Source organism: Sminthopsis crassicaudata, chromosome 4, assembly GCF_048593235.1.
Source record: "Sminthopsis crassicaudata isolate SCR6 chromosome 4, ASM4859323v1, whole genome shotgun sequence".
Lineage (NCBI taxonomy): Eukaryota > Metazoa > Chordata > Mammalia > Dasyuromorphia > Dasyuridae > Sminthopsis > Sminthopsis crassicaudata.
The window spans coordinates 318,251,895-318,271,281 of record NC_133620.1 but is presented as its reverse complement, the minus strand read 5'-3'; the positions used below and the strand labels follow the sequence as shown (position 1 = coordinate 318,271,281).

The following is a 19,387-nucleotide window of genomic DNA, read 5'->3' as shown; positions in this document are numbered from 1 at the left end:
AGCCAACGTGCCTCACATAATCTTTTCAGCAAAGATCTTCAGTCACACAATGACACACTTAATGATGGCCTTTAATCATGGATTTTTGCTATAAAAACATAATTAATCTTGTAGCATCGGAAAACAATGTTGTTCATTTTCTCAGTACTCTTTTCCGACATGAAGGGATCAGATTAATGGGTTGTAAAACATTCCCTTCAAATATTCTTCAGTTTCTTCTACAGAAGTACTGGTTATATTCCTCCTTAGTGAATGAGCATTTCCCTCCCTTCTAGAGGCTAGAAACCAACATCTTTTATAATTGGAGCAAAATAAGCCAGTAATTTAGAAAGCACAACTCTAGGACCTCTAGAATTATAGAATGGTTTGGCATTAACATAGCTTAGGGTCTTTAAAAAAAAAGGTACTCATGAAAGTTTGAAAAGAAAAAAAAAAGAACAGTGATATTATTATGGTTTCAAATATTCCATTGATGTTAAAATAAGACAAGACACCCAGCAAGTGGAAAACTGAAAGAAGGCTGACTTGGGGTGGCATAAAATGTTTAAGGAGAAGGATTCCATATGCAGTTGGTAACTATGGAGATTTAAAAAGAAAGCATTTTGTTATAATTATTATTGTTTAAGAGTAAGATTACAGATAAGGGAGTTCTAGAATTTCCTTGCTCTTTTATAAGGAGAGGAGGAAAGGATATGCATATGGTGGCAGTAAGGATGGGAAATGGTGGGCATTTAAACATGATTTCTATAGAATCCCAAAATGATCATGTTGCTACAAACACTATTCAAAAATCAATCTGATGGAGTTATAAGTTTAGAGATTTTTTACAAAGTCCTGCTAGGGGAAAATATTTGTAGTAGCAAATTAAATCCAATAGCTTATTCTAATTAGTTTATTGTAAAATATGTTCAAATAAATGTGCCACTTAAAATGGTATTAGACTTAGTACAGAGTAATTTCATTTCATCCCCCTTTTATCCCATTATTTCTTGGACCATCTATTTTTGGACAAGGATTTTTATTTATGACCAGTATATTTAACTGTTTTTAATACTGTCATTCATTAAACAAGTCCCTGGAAGTGGAATTAAACTGATTTGTTAGCATCCATTAGGGAAAGGTGAGGAATCATTACCAATAAATATTTACTGAGCACTTGTTAATGAAAGGCATTGTGCTAGTCAATTGGGGCTACACTGAAATATAAAATAGAGACTCTTCTCTTCATGACCCTGAAATATAATTTGACCATACAAAACCAAAAGACAACATATGCTCAATGCCAAATGACTGACGGTAAAAAATAAATCATTTCAGAAGAGAGAACACAATGGATTAGCCAGCCAAAAAAGGGGAAAAAAAAAAGAAAAAGAAAAAAAAAACTTCACATAAGAAGCAGGAATTGAGGTGGGTCTTGAAGGATAAACAAAACATCAACAAATAAAAGGGGAAAAAGATTTTACACAGAAAGAAAAATGACATGGGTTCACCAGACAAAGAGTAGGCTTAGTTTGATTGTAACACTAATATTATCTAAGAGAGTATGGGTAGATAAAATTGCAGGGAACCAGAATGTGGAACTTCTTAAATGACAAAGTAAAAGTATTAGGTTATAAGCAATAGTGAACCACTGAAGTTTTTGGTGCAGAGAAGTGATAGATAAAGTTGTATGGGAGGAGGATTAATCTGGTAGTGTTGTATAGGAGGGATTTTGGGAGAGGGGTGGTAGTGATTAGAGGTAAGGGACTAGTTTCTAGACCAGTGTGAAATGATAAGGGTTTGAATTAAGCATTAGGAATTAAAAGAATCACTTAGAACTGAAGCATCAATGTAGAATGTGGGGAATGGTATCAAAAATGAGGGAGAGAAGAGGTTAAAAAAAAAAAAAAAAGAGACTGATAGGCTTACAACCTAGGGCATAGAAAATGGTGCTACTAATAGTAATAAAAAGCCTACCAAGAGGAACTTGCTTTGTTGATGGCTGGTGGGAAAGAGTATGTAGGGAAAGAAGGAATGATAAGTTGTTTGATGTGATGTTCTAGGGCTGCCAAGATTTTGAAACCCATTCTTAGCACATTCTGTGAACTAAGCTAAGGAGATTGCTATTCTTTGGTTGAAATGAAAAAAAAAAAAAAAAAAAAGACTGTAAACAAGCAAATGGTGAAAGTAATGGAATTCTCTCTAGGTTATGAATTTTAAACACTTACATAAGCACTGTCATTTACAGGTACATATGAGCTCTATCTAATTGAATATGAATGAGGCGAGCTTTGGAGAGTAGCTACTTTGTTTTCTTAAGGTTCCTTTTCTTTCCTCTACCTCATTTTGGGACATTTCCTACCAACTGTTCTAAAGCTTGTCAGAACCATAGATAAAAGAGTAGTTTTCTCCAGCACAAATGCTCAAAGAATCATATTCAGTGAGGAAGAAATGATCAGAGGTTTGAATCTTAGAAAAGGGAGGAAAAAGTAAGGAAGGGCTGGGGAAAAATAAGTAATGCTATAACTTACTTAGTGAGGCAGTGAATGATTAAACTGTAACCTCTATAGCTTGGTTGTATGACCCTAATTTCAAAGCAAAGATACACATTTTATTTTTGAATCATTAGGAATAAACATGGAGTAAGGTTCATAGGGTCTTATTTACACATTGCTCTTATTTCTCTATTTCTGTCCATCCTAAAAGCTCTTTTCCACCTGAAATGTTTCTATGGCTAAAGAAATCTCCAATGTGTGCATTATATACAAAAGCATATCATTCCGAAGGTTAGTATCTTCAAACTCCACTAGGGACTTCAATTTACAGTAATCCTCAACCTCTGTAGTTTCTATAGGAGAAAAATCATATCTTTCTGAGCAGTGATTGTTTCTTTTCCATGAGAAAAGCCATTTGGTAGAGGTTTATAAATTAGCTCTAATGACAAGGATTCAGAACAGGTCAGGATTGGATGCTATTTCTTACAGGATGCTTAGGGAATCAATGGATATGCAGTAATGGGTATCAGAATTTTTCCAAACCCCAAAGAGAACAGTTTGGGAATAATGAATGTAATAAGATTTGCTACTATGTATTTGAAACATTGTATTGAAATCTTATAGGTTAGATTTTTTTTCATTAAATACTTACATAAATTTGCATGGAGATTCAGCTGAAAAACTGTTATCAGTACATATGAATAAGTTTTAAAATCTGAACTGGAAAACAAAAGATGGAAAACAATCTTCCTTCCTTAGCAGGGAGAAAGCTGATAGAAGGCAGAAGATTTCAACAAATATTTCCAAATACATGTTCACAGGCTGAGACCTAGATAAGAAGGGATCTAGTGGCTAAAAACATGTGACTCAATTTATTTTTTTTTTTAACTAATGGCTGTATATGGGAAAGCTGTTACATTGTCTTAGAAAAATTTTCAACCTTTTCATTTTATATATGCAGAAACAGAATGATCTTTGGATTATTTGTTAATGATCATAGAATAAGACAATAGCCAGGCCAGTCACTGGACCTCTCAGTGAACCAGGCAACTCTCTGATACTCACTGTTATTGAACAGGTGTCAATCTTTTCTGGTAATGAGATTTTCCAATATCATTAGGGCTATCAAACTATGCATTTCCTTTGATCCAGCAGTGTCTCTACTAGGTCACTATCTCAGAGATTATAAAAAAGGAAAAAGACCCGCATGTGCAACTGAATGGATGCCCATCAGTTGGGGAATAGCTAAATAATCTATGGTATATGAATATAATGGAATATTATTGTTCTGGAGAATTTTTTCATGACTATTAGACGGCTTTAATTTCATCATCTGAAAATTGTTTGTTCGTATCCTTTGTCCATTTATCAATTGGGGAATAACTTGTATTTTTTACAAATTTGACAGTTCTTTATTTATTAAAAACACTGGCTATAAATCCCCCCCCCCCATCTTTGTACTTCCCTTTTAATCTTGTTGCACTGGTTTTGTTTGTGCAAAAACTTTTTAATTTAATGTAATCAAAGTTGTTCATCTTTCATTCAAAAGGTTCTCTAGTTCTTTTTTGGTCATAAATTCCTCCATTCTACAGAGATCTGACAGGTAAACTATTCTTGAGCAGGTTGATTTCCGAAAAGCCTAGAAAGACTTACAGAACTGATACTAAGTAAAATGAGTAATACCAAGAGAACATTATGCACAGCAACAACAAGATTATGTGATGATCAATTGGGATGGATTTGGCTCTTTTAAAAAAATGAGGTGATTCAAGGTAATTCAATACACTTGGTTCCCCCCCCCCCCCCCCCCCGAGGCTGGGGTTAAGTGACTTGCCCAGGGTCACACAGCTAGGAATTGTTAAGTGTCTGAGACCAGATTTGAACTCGGGTCATCCTGACTTCAAGGCTGGTGCTCCCACTGCACCACCTAGCTGCCCATTCCAATACACTTGTAATGGAAAAAGCTATCTACACCCAGAGAGAGAACTATGGTGACCAAATGTGGAACAAAGCATAGTATTTTCACTTTTCGCTGTTGTTTGCTTGCTTGTTTTTCTATCTCATGTTTTTTTGTTTTTTTTTTTCCCTGATTTTTGATCTGATTTTTTTTTTTTTTTTTTTTTTTTGGTATAGCATGATGAATATGGAGATAGGTTTAAAAGAATTGCATATGTTTAACTTATAGTGTATTGCTTGCTGTCTGGGAGAGGGAGGAGGAAAGGAAAAAGTGTGAAACACAAGGTTTTGTAGAGGTGAATGTTAAAAACTATTTTTGCATGTATTTGGAAAGATAAAAAGCTATTACAAAGAGAGAGAGAGAGAAAGAGAATGTTTCTGATACCATGGAAATCAAAGGTCTGGAAGCTCCCATCACCTTTACAAAAAGGCTAGATAATTGAGTCTAATGTTTAAAATCAGGGAATATAACTATTAACAGTGCCAAGCAGAGTCAAAGATTCAATCTTTTAGGTTCTAGAGAGAGGAAGGATTATTTTTATGAAGCCATCAATGGCAGTAGTGTGGCAAATCAACAACAGACTAGACTTGAACTGAGGAAACTGCAGTTTGCATCCTGACTCAGACACTGTGTGACTTTGATTATATGAATAGGTTTATAGAATTTTAAGTAGGGAAGAACTTGAGAAATAATCTAGCACTACTCAAGTTTTGACTCTCTTTTCCAATTAAGCCAAAAGCTGATCTTTTATATAAATGGACTTTTAAGCTCAGTGGTAAGCCTGACTATGACCTATAACTAGGAATTTCTAGATAGGGAAGCATTATGATGTAGATTTATAAAACATAGTTCTCTAATTTTTAAAAAAATACATTATGTATTAAATAAAGGTTTTTAATGGGCTAGAAAAGTTATGTGTATGTATAAAATACATGACAAGTGGTCATTCAACATTTGCTAGCAGACCTTCAATGAGGAAGAGACCTTGGAGGCAGTCCAAATCTCTTCTGGACAGCTCTAATGCTTAGACTCAGATGACCAGATATTTATGAATTTTTCTTTTTTTTTTTTTCAGGGATAGTATTTTTGTCTTTGACTTTATTACTTTTCAAGCAATATTAGTAGATGTTTTGATTGATGTTGAATTGTTAATTTTGATCTTTGTATTCCTTGGTCTCCTTGTATCTTTACTTTTTGACTTTTGATTTCAAAGAATCAATAATTTCTGACATGGTTTTGTATTTTGTATTCCTTTCTACATGTTTTTTTTCCTTCTTATATTGCCTTTAATTGGACATCTTCTTTCAATTTATTACTATAGATTCTCAACAGTTCTCTCAAGTTGCTTCTGCCATGCTAGTGTTTAACATCTTTCCTAAGGAGTATTACTTTGATAGCTACATTTTTTTCCCCTATAGTTCTCCACAGCAATGGTTCTATAGACTATTATGTGAAGGACTTGAAATGTTTTAATGCTTTCTGTCAAGTACTGTGGCAGAAAGTGTTTGTTCATGATGATAAGAACAGATACCAACTTAAAAAAAAAACTATTTTGGTAAAAATCAGTTGGCTATGTCCATTTCTTTTGCAAAATCATTGGAAATAATGTTGCTCTTTTGATCACGAACTTTATTATTAGGTATAATTTCTGGAGTTTGAATTAATGGAAAATTTTGTATATCTTCAGTGTCTTCATCTTCTCCTGCAGATTTTAGATTCTCTTTATTGTTATCTCTCATTCTGTTTAAGCTAGGCTTAGGGATAAAGTTATTTCTTATGAGTGATTTGTCCTGGTCAGTAAAATACTTCTGTGACTTGAAGCTTAGGGGACTGTGGATAAAAAGCAGTTTGAAGACTTTAGTCTATAATTGATGAAATGTGTTTTCACTTTGATACGATATAGTTGTATCACATAATAATAAAGTCTATTTCATGGTTTTACTTTAATGATCAGAGTCATCAGAATCAAACCATTTCTAGCTGGTGGGGTATTGCTGTTTCTGATTTGTTCCAATCTCTTCTTCAGTTCCAGTGGTATCAGAACACAAAAGATCATTACTCACTTTAGAATCTATTGTTTCAATCTGATCATCCTGACCACTTTGAGTAGGATCAGCCTATACCACCTGATCTATTTTTTTGGATTCAAAGAAGCAATTTCATCACATATTGAATGGGATGCTAACCTAGTTGATAATATCATTAGGACCTAAATGGTCAGAATTTTAGGATTATTGTCACAGCTGTAGGACATATAGAGTTCTTAATGGAAATCATGTTGGCTAATAATACTTTATTGACCACTGAATATGCTTATAACCCTTTACAACTTGGATAATGGATTATATTTTGAGGGGGTTGTCCATATTTTTCTCTCTCTCATTTTTAACGGGGTTCAGATAGATATAGTTCTAAGACAAGGAGCTTGCAGAAAATGATAAAATAACTGAAGTTATTTTAATAGAAGTATTAAGATGTGAATTGATCTTCTGAAGGTTAGCTATACACTAGACAACATACATTATTTATTTCTCCTCTTCTTTCCACTTGAATTTGATTTCCTTGTCTAGGTCTCTATATTTTGAAGCTTTTTATTCACATAGCTTAGAGATATTGAGTATATGATATAATGACTTTTAACAACAGTATTCTTTTATGCATAAGTGTTATGTCTAGATAATTGTGAGCTATGGTTTGATCTGTGATTATGGTCTAATTCCATTAGTTGATGTGCTCAAAATACTTTGGTGTCGGTATCTATCCTATGGGGATTTGTTACCTATCAATCTATGAAAGATTTCAAATTTCTGACTTAAAGGTATTATCATGTGTTCCAGAATTTCTATCATTACATTAAATAATCTGAATTTCTCTAAAAAAGTATTATAAACCTCTTCTTAAGCTTCTTACATCTTCTCCTTTCCCTACTCTCTGAGGTGAGAACCATATTTCTGAGCTGAAAAAAATGAAGCTGTAAGACATGGCTGCCCTTTCCCCCCTTTCTCTATTAAAAATTTTTTTGACTCTATACTCCAAACTCTCCTCTTTTTTCCTAATCTCTTGACTGTGAAGTAGTACTTTTCTTTGCTAATATCAAATCTTCTACATATATCCTTGGTCACGTCTTCTTAATTGCTCTAAGATTGAAATCCTCTATTTTTAACTTCTCATGTCTTAGTTCCTTCCTTAATATTTTCAAATTTGCCTATCTCTTCCATCTTTAAAAACCTTCACTAGACTCTATGATTCCTTAAGACTCTGTCCTGCATCTCGCCTTTTTTCCCTCAAACTTTTAGAAAACTCCCAAAGTATTAATATTTACTTTCTCTCACTCCTCAGTTCTTTGTAATTTGTCTTTCTATCATATCACTCAACTAAAAAGTCTTCTCTAAAAATTACGCGTGGGCTCTAAATTGCAAGTTCTGACAATTTTTTCTTGATCCTCATCTTTCTCCACCTGTTTGTTACATTTGATACAGTTGACAAGCCTTTCCTCCTGAATGTTCTCTCCTCTCAATGTCTCATAACACTACTCTTTCCTAACTTCTCCTTAAGTTCTTTTTGTTGGCTGATTATTTATATTACAATTTTTAACTGTGTTTGTTTTCTAAGGCTCTGTCCTGGTCCCTCTTCCTTTCTCTGTCACTTACTCTTGGTATGTTTATCACTATGGATTACCATGGGTTTAATAATCACTTCTTATTATTATAGGACATATAATAGGATTATTGTAGGACAACTAGGTGGCACAGTGGAAAGAATGCTGGGCCTGGAGTTAGGATGAGCTGGTTCAAATCTAGATTCAGACATTTACTTAGCTTTGTAATGCTGGGCAAATCAGTTGATCCTGTTTGCCTCAGTTTTCTCATCTGTAAAAAAAAAGTTAGTCAACTAGTTCAGTATCTTTACCAAAAAAACCTTTACCAAGAGTTGGACACAACTGAAAAACAACAACCAATTTATATAGATGACTCATATATTTATATAGCGATAGTGACTCTTCTCTGAGCCTTAGTATTATATCAGCATATGTATTATACTCAAAATCAACATAATCAAAACAGAATTGATATTCTCCCCTTAAAAACCACTTCTCTATGGAAGGCAACATTATTCTTTTAGTCTCTCAGGTGTATGACCTTGGCATTGTCCTCAAATCTCTTTCCCTCAGTCAGCATATCTAATTGGTTGCCAAATTTTGTTATGCTTATCTCCACAAAATCTCTTGTCCCCGACCCCTTCCCTCTACTCAGAGCAGTGAACATTGTTCTTCAGACCCTAATTATCTTTCATCTATATCAGTGGTTCTCAGCAAGATAACCTCTTTACACTCTGAGCTCTCCTCAAAGAGCTTTTGAATATGTGGACTAAATCTAACAATATTAAACATGCTAACATCATTATGAAATGAATTAGCATAATTATGAAAATAGTTTTTGCTTTATAGATCTACCCTGTCCAAAAGAGTATGGGTGCCCAGATCACATATTAGGAACTGCTGATCTAGCTTATGACAATGGGCTCCTAATTAATCTTCTTATCTCATCTTTCCCCTTTGCAGGTTACTCTCTCAACAAAACTATAGGAATGATTCTTTAAAAATACAGATCTGAGTATAAAACTGCCTAACTCAAGGTTCTCCCTATTGATTTTAGTATAATAATAGAATCACAAAATTTGAGAGATGGAAGGGATTTTAGTGGCCATCTAGTACAGTCCAAAGAAGATGGAATCCCCAGTGTAACATACTTGACAAGTGGTCATCCAGTCTCTGTCTGAAGACTTCCAAGGAGGGGGAATTCATCACCTTTACAAGAATACCATTCCACTTTTGGACAATAATAATTGTTTAGATGTTTTTCCTTCTACAAACCCTAAAAAGGACTCTTTATAGCATCGGACCCATTGCTCCAATTTCTTTCCAAATAAAAATAATTCCAGAAACTTGTCTACATGATATTACTTAAAAGAGTTATCATATACATTTCAAGTTTTTTTTTTTCACTAGGCTAACTACTTCTCATATAATGATTCAAGGTCTTTCATTAATTTGGTTTTTGTTCTCTGGACACCCCAGTTTATCAATGCTCTTAAGCCATAGTAGCCATAACTGAACACAATACTCCAAAGTTCTAACAAGGACAGAATACAGTAGGATTATCACTTCCCTATGCCTAGAAGTTAAGTCCCTCCTAATGCTTTGCTGCTTTGGGCTGTCATATTATACTGCTAACTCATATTGAGCTGTGATCTACTAAAAGCCCAAGATCCTTTTCAGAACAATTGCTGTAGACCCATGTCTCCCTTAGACTGTATTTGTGAAATTGATTTTTTGTGCCTAAGTGCAAGACTACATGATTTCCTATTGAATTTCATCTTATTAGATTCAACTTGATGACTGAGCCTGTCAAGAGCCTTATGGATGCTGACTTATTTAGTACAAAAGCTTATTCCTTTCACTTAAAATAAATTTCTCTGTTTAGTCTTTACAACCTTCGTAATCTAATCTCACTCCAACTTATCTTGTGCATCTTATTATGTTTTATTCCCCCTTTGATACTCTGACACCCTTTGGAAGATTTTTTCCATTTCTTGGACAGGATATATCATCTCATTTCTCTGGGGTTGCCTCCCATGCCTAGAACACTCTTCTTCTTACTCTCTGCCTCCTGGCTTGTCTTGTTCACTTCAAAAGAACAAAATTCTACCTTTTACAACATACCTTTCCTTTGTCTCCTTAATGTTAGTGATTAACCTTTGAGATTGACTTAAATTTATACTGCTCATATCTTAATTGTTTAAGTTGTTTGCATGTTATTTCCCCATTAGACTGTGAGCATCTTGAGAGCTGAGATTGTTTTAGCTTTTAAAATTTGTTTTGTATCCTCACTGTTTAACACAGTGCCTATCAGATGATGAATAAATGAATGTGATTGAATTGACATCTAAATGAGGATGTTTTCTTCTGGACTGCATATATAATAATAGAAATCTTAGAGGCAATTATTTTATTTTGTATACAATAAAATCTAGCATTTAAAAAATTCTCAATCAGAGGATCAAGGATAGGAAAAAAGTCAATCCAACCTTTGTAATTTTTATTTCAAATAGTTCACATGTTGTCAAAAAGGAAGATGGAAGATTTCAGTACACTTTTACAAACTAAAATTCTTACATGTCCATCTATCCTGGTCATCCTTGAAATTATATGCTCAACTATAAATGTAAGAAAGCAGGTAGGAAAGCATCTTTACAAAAAAAAGGGGTTAAAGTATATATGGGAAAAGTATAAAGAGGAAAAAAACCAGGATATTTAAGGAGGGCAATGAAATATATTGCCCATTTCAATTCCTGATTACTTCCACATAATGCTTGTTCATTTCTCCAAAATGAGAGAATTTGAGGAATTGATCTATTCAGCTGGTAAATCTATTCAGCTGGAAGTGCTGTGGAAAAGTTTGGTTTTGCTCTACAGAGAGTATCTCCATAGTAATAAGAAAGCACAAAGAATCAAGATGTAGAAGAGTTACAGAATCACAAATTTCAGAGATAGAAGAGTTCTCAAGAGCAGAAAGCAAACACACAGCTTACCTATGAGTGAGTTTAGTGAGGAATAAGAGCTGACTCTTCTCATCTTATCGATTGTCTCAAATGAAAGGATGTACTCTTCGTTTTCAGGGCTGCCCAGGGTGCTGCTTGCACTGCTACTGGTGCTGAGATTGCCTGGAGAAAATGCAACAGAGCTTCCAGCTGTTCAAAAATGAGGCAGGAGAAAAGGAGAAAAAGTTAAGTTTTATTCTCTAGTAACCAGACCCTTGATCTTATACAATTGCATGCTTTAAAATATATATAACTCATCTAAAAGAGGGAATACATACATATATACATACGTACACATGCATGCAGAAACATACAAGCAGAGATTATGCTTCTTTTGCAAAGAAATGTGCTCCTAATAAACACTGTATATACTTAATGTCTACTAATTATAAGTTAGAAGGTATGGATTATCCACTGGCGGCTAAAATGTGTCATCAAGTTTGATTTGTTTGATGGCTGTATACTCAGATATTCTAGAAGTTAACTATAATTACTCTGGAAAAAACCTATAGTCAATAACTGGTAGTAAGATACTGTATATGAAAGCAGTTGGCAAATAATAATAGCAAGTAGCATTTCATGTCATATGTATACCAGTAGAGAAGATAAGTAGGAGGGGTTGTATATAGAAAATATAGTAATGATAAACCCCTTTTCTACACGGAAAATTATATTGTCTTACATTCTTCTGTCAGGCTCAGATTCTGCAAAGACTTGTTCAAACTTCTTGCTGTGGTAACTGCTCTAATATTTCCATAGGAGCTGACTGAACGAAGTCTAGGTGTACATGGACCATCTCGCACAGGTGTCAAACTTCCCCCCTCTAGTTAGAAAAAAGAAAAAAAAAACATACAGGAGAAAAAAGTGTAAACTGTAGACTTAAATACAATGAAGTAACATTTTCCAACTTGTGAATTAGGTGGCGACAATTATAAAAACAAATGATTTCTGAAGCAAAAGGTCAAACAAAACAAAACAAATGGCTATCAATGCTAGATTCCAGTGTTGGAAATCAGGTATTTCCTAATTCATTTTAACAAAACAAAAAAGCTCAATGATCAAGATAAAAGTGGAAAAAACTGAGAAGACAAATTTTGTAGCTCAGAGAGATGTATATTATTCTACTCTAATAAGAATTGGTCATAATTATTTCTGGAATGGATGACCTCTAAGAAAACAGTATGTGATAGGAATGCTATTAATAATCGAGGTAGTGGTTCATTTCCTTTGGAATCACTTCTTCAACTGTGACCCAGCATGGCATATAATCCTGGTGTTCTGGTGGGCTTTCAAGTTTTGCTAGTTGTAATCTGCCTCTCTAAATTTCACTGTCTGTTTTCACTAGACAAGTTTATTTGTCTTCTGATTCCCAGAGTTACTAAATGTAATAGTACTGGTAAAAAACAGCTGATCATCCTCACTAGAGTTGGATTTTAGAAGCAAGGGAAGTTCTACCTGTCCTTTGAGTTTCTTTTAGGGATGAAATGTAAATGTTAAAGATGACTACAATTTGCAGTTAAAAGGACAAATAGAGGAAAAAGACAGCTTTCTAACATGATTCATAATTACAGATAAAGGAATGATTAAATCACTCATCACAGGGAGAGTTCAATTTTCTCTTCCTCAAGTTCCTGTTGTGGCAGTTGTTATCCTTAGAGATTTTTCACCATATGCAATTTCAAAATGACATTAAATAAGGAAAAAAAAGCAGGTCAGTGGCAATTCCTTTTTCTTCCCTAAATGAAGCCAAACACAAAGAACAAGGAGAAAAAAAAATAGCATATGGAACAGTTGGTGAATACGCAAAGCGAGACAAATAATCCAAAAGCCTGTGAACACACCATTGTCTTGAAGGAGGAGAGGTTAGGAAAATTAAAAAACCTACAAGGAGGTAGCTTTTTTGGAAACTAGGATTACTATTTCAGAATAACCATGATTCTGGGTAGGACAGATTTTTTCCAGAGTTATATAAAGGATAAAGATGTACCTGTGGCAGCTGGAGAAGGCAGAGGGTAGTTCTTTTCTTCTTCAATAAATTGCAAGGCTACTGTGCAGAAATTACTCTCATACTGAACCACAAGATGACTCAGAGCAACCACCAGTTCCTGAAGAGAGGGAGAGAGAAAAATAACACTTATCTGTAGCTAAAATGATTGGCTTGCAAAAAACTCCCATTGTGGAACACCAGCCTAATTTAGCCAATAGACGAGGCTAGCTGCTTGACCTTAAGAAGCTGAACTACCTAGAAACAAAGTCAAGATTAACACAAAATTCAGTTTGCAGTTGAAAAAAATAAGACTCAACCTTTACATTGGAAACAATTTTGTTACATCTTGCAACAGCTGTCATGAAAAGGCATCTCTGAAAACCAGAATATTATTGAAATAATGTAGTTGTTTTCATAGAAAAAATCTCCAACAAGAGACAGTGGCATTATGCCAATTTAGAGCTCACCTATTAGTGGCAGGATATGACTAGCAAATTCTAAATGGAAATATTAATGAGTTATATACATGTGGAGAAGAAAAGGAATCTCAGAGCCCAATGCTTGTTATCGTCCATACTATCACCCAAACTGCAAAGCTTTTCTATTTATTAGAAATGATATTTATTGTATTCATTTTTATTTTTACTAAGATCATATCTGAAACAAATAATTGTATAGAGACAATATGTAATTTAATCTTAAAACTTTCCTAGATTTTTAGGGCAAAGAAGCCCTGGAATAAAAAACTTTTTTAAAACACATTAACTTTGGTATCAAAGAAAAATATCTACTGTAGCTTTAGTTTAGAACAGAGAATACTGCAATAAGGGTACTTCAGGATTTGAAAGTAGTAGAAATTTTGTGATACTCTTGTTTCTTTATTCATTCAAGATATTAATCAAATTTCACCTATTTTTTTTCATTTAAGAAAACATAAAAAATAGGTTCTTTAAAGCAAAACCTTCACGAAATAACTTACTATCTGTGAGAATAACTAGGCAAAGAGTTGCAAGGTCAAGAAAACTGCTATAACATTAAGTTCTATTAAGTCCTTGAAAAAAGCAAGATTTAAGGAATGATCCCACTGGTCCACTGACAGTCTTTAATTATGTATGTCAAAGGCACAGCATGTCAAGTTGCAAGGCCTAAAAGATTTTTGCTGCCAATGAAATGGCTGGTAAGACAAGGTTTATTTGACACATATTCTGAGTAATTAATGTAAAAACTCATATAGTGCTGTAAGATTTGGTAAGTGCTTTTCTTATAACAATATTATTATGTAGGTAATATAGAAGTCACCCTTAAAAATGATAATGCTAGAGGAACAGGAGTCACTTCTAGGGTTTCTCCGGGAGAGAGAATGAAGTTCTGGTGAAATGCAATCTGTGAAGAAAGTAAATATTTACCTGCAACTATAAGAAAGAGAGAGAGAGAGTGTGTATGTGTGTCTAGATTTGCACTTAATCATATCTTCTATTATCTCAATCAGATTACATTCTCAATCAGAGCCTCTCTATGTGATTGATCATCAGCTCTTTTATGGCCTTTTTTCTCTGTCTTCTTTAAGCATTCACTCTGATCTTTCCCATCTTTAAAAATATTAATGAAACCCTATCATTTCCTCAAGCTATTGTCCTATATTTCTACTTTCTAGTCAATAGTGAGCAAATATTTATTAGTATCTACTCTGTGCCAATCAATATGCTAAAAGTTGGGGATAAAAATACAAAAAGAAAAAGATAGACCCTGCCCTCAAAGAATTTTAATTAATTGAATGAGGGGAGCTAAACAGAGGAAGCTAGAGGGAAAAAGGGTATGTAACTAGGAGGCGTAGTGGACAAGTCAGACAAGGAAGTCTCAAAGTTAGGGCAGTCAGGTGAGAAATAAAGGGACTTTGGAGCTGGAGCTCTCCCCTTAACTTTAAAACCCAATTTCTACTGCCTATCATTTTGATTAGTTCTTCATAATCTGTCTTCATACTGCATCATTTGATAGTTCTTTTTTGGGGATGCTTTACTTTTTTTTAAAATAGTAATTTATTTCCCTCTCAATTACATATTAAGACAATTTTTAATATTCATTTTTACAAGATCCTAGAGTTTCAACTTTTCTTTCACTCTCCCTCTATTCCCTTCTTCTCAAAATGGAAATTTGATATAGGTTATACACATGCTATCATGTAAAACCTATTTCCATATTGGTCACAGTTGTGAAAGAAGCAGATCAAAAGGGGAAAAAACATGAAAAAGAATAAGGTGAAAAAAATATGCTTTGATCTGTATTCAAAGTCCATTAGTTCTTTTTCTGAATGTGGATAGCATTTTCCTTCATGAGTCCTTTGAACTTATCTTGGGTCACTGTTTTTTCTAGTTCTGCTCATTTCACTTTGCATCAATTTATACAAATCTTTCTTCATTTTTCTGAAATCTGTCTGTTCATTATTTCTTATTGTACAATAATAATCCATTACATTCATATATCACAGCTTGTTCAGCCATTCTCCAATTGACATCCCTTCAGTTTCCAAATTAAGCCACTACAAAAAGGGCTATTACAAATATTTTTGTACATGTAGTTCCTTTCTCCTTTTTTAATGATCTCTTTAGGATATAGATCTAGAAATAGTGTTGTTGGATCAAAGGAAATGCACACTGTGACTGCCCTTTGAGCATGATTCCAAATTGCTCTTCAGAATGGTTGGATTTGTTCACAACTCCACCAAGAGTACATCAGTGTCCCAATTTTCCCACATCTTCTCTAACATTTGTTATTTTCCTCTTCTGTCATACTAGCTTATCTGCTAACTGTAATGTAATATGTCACACCTAAGTTGTTTTAATTTGCATTTTCTAATCAACAGTGATTTAGTGCATTTTTCTTCATTTGACTATAAATAGCTTTAATTTCTTCACCTGAAAACTGCCTGATCATATCTTTTGACTAGTTATTAATTGAGGAATGATTTGTATTTTTATTGTTTACAATGGAATGGAATTTTGCTTTGCTATGTCTTGCTGCTGAGATTTTTTGATCATAGAAAAAATTGGTTTATGTGGGTTTATCTTATATCCTGCAACTTTACTAAATTTGTTAATTATTTCAAGTAATATTTTTACTTGATCCGCTAGGGTTTTCTCATTATAAACATATCATCTGCAAAGAGTGATAAATTTGTTTTCTTGTCTATTTTAATTCCTTCTGATTTCTTTTTCTTCTCTTCTTGCTATAGTTAACATTTCTAGCAGTATACTGAATAATAGTGGGCATCCTTGCTTCTTCCTGATCATATTGGGAAGGATTCTAGCTTATTCCCATTATATATAATGCTTGCTAATGGTTTTAGATATAGCTGGAATGCTCCCTTTATTCCTATGCTCTCTATTATTAATAGGAATGGGTGATATATTTTGTCAAAAGTTTTTCTGCAACTATCTATCCATTTGGTTTTATTATTGATGTGGTCAACTGTGTCAATAATTTTCCTATTTTTGAACCAACCCTGCATTCTTAGTATACATTCCACTAGGTCACAGTATATATACTTTGGGATATATTGCTGTAATTGCCTTGCTAGTATTTTGTTCAAAGTTTTTGCATTGATATTCATTAGGCAAATTGGATTATAATTTTCTTTCTCTGTTTAGCTCTTCCTAGTTTAGGTATTTATTGTTCTGTTTGTTTTTTTCCCCTTATGTTGCTGATGTAAGAATCACAGAAATAAAATTTCCCTTAAGTACTGCTTAGGTTACATCCCATAAATTGTGGTATGCTTTTTCACTGTTTTCATTTCTTGATGAAATTTATTGATTGTTTCTATGATTTGTTCTTTGACCTACTTATTCTTCCCCAATATTTGATTCATGTCTTGTTGGCCACTTGCATATTTTTCTCTTGACTTGATAGGTCTGAAATTTGATTGTAATGTTTCTCGGGATTTTATTTTGGGATATCTTTCCTGCACTGATAGGTGGATTCTTTCAATACCTATTTTGTTCTCTAGTTCCAGGAGATAAGGGCAGTTTTCCTTGATAATTTCCTGAAAGATGTTGTTCAGGTCCTTTTTCTAATTATGGCTTTCAGACAATCCAGTGATTTTGACATTATCTCTCCTGGATCTATTTTCCAGATCAATGGTTTTTCCTGTAAGCCATTTTATATTTTCTTTTATTTTTTTCATTCTTTTGAATCTGTTTGATTCTTGAGGTCTTAGAGAGTTATTAGGTTCCATGTGCCTAATTCTAACTTTTAAGGAGGTTTTTTCCTTAATTCGTTTTTATATTTTCTTTTTCATTTGGACAGACATATAAAAAAAGAGTTATTTTCTTCAATGGCTTTTTGTATCTTCTTTTTAACTTGGTGAATTCTATTTTTTTAAGTAGTTGTTTTCTTTTTCCAAATTGTTGACTTTTTAATAATTCTCTTGTATCACTCTCATTTCTTCCCCTAATTTCTTTTCTGTCTCTCTCATATGATTTTTTTTGTCATTTAAAAAATAATAGCTTTTTATTTTTAAAATATGTGCAAAGATAATTTTCAACATTTACCCTTGAAAAACCTTGTGTTCCAAATTTTTCTCCTTTGCTTCTCCCCATCTCTTTCCCAGATGGCAAGTAATCTAATATATGTTAAACGTGTAATTTTTCTGTACATATCTCAAATTTATCATGCTGTACAAGAAGGAAAAAAGATCAAAAAGAAAAAAAAACTCTCATGATTTTTAAGCTTCTTTTTGAACTCTTTCACGAGTTCTTTCTAGACTTAAGATCATTTCCTGTTTTTCTTTGGGGCTTTGCCCACTGGTGTTTTGATATCATAGCTCTCTTTTGTGTTTGTGTTTTGATCTTCCTTGTCACCATTATAATTTTCAGTGGCCGGATTCTTTGTTGTTGTTGTTTTTTGCTTATCTTTTTTGGCCTTTTCCTTTTCTTTTAAATTTTAGCTCTGTTCCTGAGGTGGAAGGGGCACTGTCTAAGGCTGTATAGTCCCTGGCTATTTATTTAATGCTGCATTGATGTTGTCTTGAAGCCAAAAGAGACCTTTGTGTTTGGTGCTGTACTGAGGGGATAGAATGGAGGGGTGGCTGGTACTGCAGTTCTCTTGGAACTAAGCTCAAGTTCTGATGGTATCTGGTGTGTGCTGAGACTGGGGGGTTGGGGGTAGGAGAACAGAAGGGATTTGCATTTACCTAGGATATGCTAAAGCACACAACAGTCTGGCTGTTGAAGGTTCCCCATTTGCCTGAGGCAGTGCTGAAGCATAGAGTGGTTCTATAACTGGAGTCTGCTCATTCCCCTGGCTACATTGAGACACTAGGGGTCCTGGTATTAGAGCCCTATCACTAGGCTCAGGACCTACTGTTTGTTGCGATGGGGCTTGCTGGGATGTCTCCTCTCCTGGACTACATTTCCCTTTTATTCAAGTGAGACAGACTTTTCCTGCCAATCTCCCAAATTTGTTGGGCTCAAAGATTGTTTTACCTCATTAGTTTTGAGGCATGACTTTATGGTTGTTTGAAGGTGAATAAGGGAGAATTGTGGGAAAATGCTGCTTATTTCACCATTTTGGGTCCCTGAAGTGTGAGGTACTTTTCTTGCTTGAGTTTTCTCTGTTCTCCATAGGCTCGTTCTTACTTTTATGTAAATATATGTATTTAATCTGCCTCTATAATTTTTAGTATTGAATATTGCCACCCTTAATGTACCTTTCAAACCAGATATCTTGGAGATATTCCAAATAAACATGTTCAAACACTTGTTTTCTAAACCTCTCTTTTTCACGGAAGGCATTATTTTTCTTTCAGTTTCTCAAGTTTGACATCAAATTTTCTCTCTCCTTTAGCATACTTCTTTGTTCAGGGGCCAAACTTTGCTAGAATTTCTTTTTAAAAAAATCTGATCCTCTTCTCTCTTATCACATAAGAGCACCTCTTATTTCATTTCAGCTCCTCTTCATCTGTTGTTTAGACTATTACAAAGTACCATTTATTCATTCCCTTCCTTATCTTTCCACTCTCAAGCATGTCAATTATATTACTGCCAAAGTGAATTTCTGTTACTGTAGAATAAAAATGTCATTCTATTATTCAAAAACTTCAATGGTTTCCTATTACTTCTAGAACAAAATACAAAGCTTTTCAAAAACCTATTTTTCTATCCTCATTATACTCCTCTTCCTGTATTTTACAACACTGCCAAATTGGTCTTCTCTCTATTCCTCAAATAGGATATTAATTTCTTGTCTTTCTGCCTTTACACTACCTCTCCTCTCAGCCTAGAATGCTTTTTCCTCTCTTTGACTCACTTCACAGAATCCATCTCTTCCTTTAAGATTTAGCTCAAGAGAGTCATCAAAACCATTAGGTACTGGTTA

The 19,387-nt window shown here is 33.9% G+C and overlaps 1 protein-coding gene across 5 annotated transcripts in view; it reads right to left on the bottom strand.

Moving 5' to 3' along the window:
* Positions 1-19,387, bottom strand: part of RPTOR (regulatory associated protein of MTOR complex 1) — a 500,255-nt gene that overhangs the window by 124,045 nt on the left and 356,823 nt on the right. For all 5 annotated transcript variants that reach the window (XM_074260362.1, XM_074260363.1, XM_074260364.1 and 2 more), the window contains 3 exons: positions 13,019-13,136; positions 11,714-11,854; positions 11,023-11,181 (listed from right to left, as the gene is read on the bottom strand). In XM_074260362.1, coding sequence (XP_074116463.1) covers positions 11,023-11,181; positions 11,714-11,854; positions 13,019-13,136 — 418 coding nt within the window. The remainder of the gene's footprint in view (positions 1-11,022; positions 11,182-11,713; positions 11,855-13,018; positions 13,137-19,387) is intronic.